Source organism: Neophocaena asiaeorientalis, unplaced genomic scaffold (assembly GCF_003031525.2).
Source record: "Neophocaena asiaeorientalis asiaeorientalis breed wild unplaced genomic scaffold, Neophocaena_asiaeorientalis_V1.1 scaffold223, whole genome shotgun sequence".
In the NCBI taxonomy this organism is placed as follows: Eukaryota; Metazoa; Chordata; class Mammalia; order Artiodactyla; family Phocoenidae; genus Neophocaena; species Neophocaena asiaeorientalis.
The window spans coordinates 3,583,720-3,585,856 of NW_020175045.1; the positions used below are offsets into that span (position 1 = coordinate 3,583,720).

Below are 2,137 nucleotides of genomic sequence, written 5' to 3' on the forward strand. Positions count from 1 at the left end.
CCCACAGGGTGGGGGCCAGCAGCTGGTGGAGCCGGGGGTGGCCCAGCTTCCCGGACCCCCCACTGGACCACTTCAGGGCTCGAGACACAAATGCCACTCGCTCCGGGGAGTTGGGATCCATCAGGCTGAACAGCTTGGCCAGACTTTCTGCAAACGACACCCACACAAGCCTGACCCAGAGGAAGCCGCGGCTGCTGCTGCTGTGTTATGCATCTCACAGAAATTAATTAAAAACAACTGTTTCACGTTGAAAGAAAGCGGAGAAGCGGCAGGCACACCGGGAGGGTCGTGGGGCCACCCCAACCGTCCTCACTGTGACGCCTCCCCACAGCTGAGCCTGTGTCGGGGAGCAGAAGGGAGGGGGGCCGCCCCAGTGGGGATCCGCGCGCGCCTCTCCGGCCGGGCAGCTCGCAGAAGGGCTCGCCCAACGGGGCAGGGGCTCCAGACCACGTGGCACCCACCACGCGCCAGGGAGGCTGGGTGCGTCTGGGCGGGTGGGGGCAGGGGAATGGCGTGGTGATGTGGCAACGGCACGCGTGTCCACTCCATCTCACCCAGCAGCTCCTCGACCACCTCGACCTCCGCCTTCTCCAGCGACTCCAGGACCAGCATGGACAAATCAGCTGCACTGTTTTGCTATAAAACATACAAATGGACTGTCAGTGGGACGCGAGGCTCTGGCCCGTTTTCAGAAGACGGTGAGGCTGGGCAGTGGCTCTGGTTTCCAGTTAGAAACCAGCGACCGACTGCACCTAAGAGGTGGTTCTGAGCACCAAGGCCACTAGCCTTCAGACCCCACACTGGTGCTGGGACACAGGGGCGCTCAGCCCAGGCTGCCCACCAGTCCTCTCCCTGGCCCCCCCATGCCAACCCTGGCCCCGGGCAGACGGCTCACCTGGCCGTGGCTGAAGAACAGCAGAGCTCCTGAGCACATGAGCTCGCGGGCCTCGGCATGCTTGCTCTGGGCCATGTACCTGCACGGAGAGAAGGCCAGGGCCGGCCAGGGCCGGGATCTCACAGGCCGCCGAAGCACGGCCACCAGACTCACAGGGCTGGTTTCGGAGATGAGATCCCGAAGATTCGGCATCCGAGTAGGAAGCGAGCACCCGCCCCACATACCCCTCCACTGAGAACGGAGCGGAGCTGGGCTTCGGGTCCCGAGGGCACCTCCCGGAGCTGCCCCTGACCCCCGTCTGTCCAGGCTCGGCGCTGGGCGCCCACGGCCCAGCCCTCCCGCCCACGAGGCGCCCTGCGGCAGCAGCAGTGCCGTCTGATGACAGTGTGCCAGGCACTCTCTCCGCCCAAACGGGCCAGAAGCAGAGCCTCCCTGCAGCTGGGCAGGGGTCTCAGCAGAGGGACCAGCGAGGGGCCGGGGGCCACTTCCAGCTTCAAGCACAGGCCTGGCTGTGGTGAGGGGCAGCGAGAACCGGGCGAGGGCCACATGTTGGGGCCGAGGGCCTGCCGGGCCGCCCCCTCTTCTGCCCCTCCACCCCGACCACTTTCCACCTGGGACGTTTCTCACCAGGGACGGAAGCTGGGAAAAGCCGGCTTCCCGAACTGCAGACGGATGAGAGCCTGACAGGCAACCTGGCACACACGGGACAGAAAGGAAGCTCCGTCCATGACAAGTGAGACAGACGTTCAGAGGGGCAGGGCCAGGCCCGAGCTGAGTGCAGGACACCGAGCCCACGGCTGCACGTTCCTCTCAGGGACAATCAGGAAGGAAACCCGCCCAGCCGGTCAGACCTGCGTCCCGGCCCAGACAAGCGGAGTCAGAGACGAGGCCTGCAGGCGCGCGCTGGAGACGGAGACGGAGCCAGGGGAGCCCCGCTGCCCTCTGGCTCGCGGCCCGAGGCTCAGGCCAGGACCAACCACAGAAAAGAACTTTCGTGCACCAGGCTCGGGAGCAGCAGCCTCGTCCCAGTCAGCACCCGGGCTGGACCAGGAGGAGAATTCCGCGCACCTCGAGGGGCAGACGGGGCACCTGGGGGCGTGGGCACGGAATGGGGGCTTCTGGAAAAATGAGCCCTCACGCCGCCACCGGCACAGACGTCCGGACGGCAGGCACGCCTCCTAGGGGACAGTCACGCAGCCCCGCTCAGCTCTGGGGACACGACAGGGCTCCAGACTCTCCTCC

At 66.3% G+C, this 2,137-nt stretch overlaps 1 protein-coding gene across 1 annotated transcript in view; it reads right to left on the reverse strand.

Annotated features, from left to right (window-relative positions):
* GET4 (guided entry of tail-anchored proteins factor 4) overlaps positions 1–1,175 on the reverse strand; it is a 10,720-nt gene extending 9,545 nt beyond the window's left edge. The window contains exons 1-3 of the mRNA XM_024763519.1: positions 896–1,175; positions 555–636; positions 6–147 (exon numbers count right to left, since the gene is read on the reverse strand). Of these exons, the coding sequence (XP_024619287.1) occupies positions 6–147; positions 555–636; positions 896–1,117 (446 nt within the window). The 5' untranslated portion in view covers positions 1,118–1,175. The remainder of the gene's footprint in view (positions 1–5; positions 148–554; positions 637–895) is intronic.
* Between the last annotated feature and the right edge of the window lie 962 nt (positions 1,176–2,137).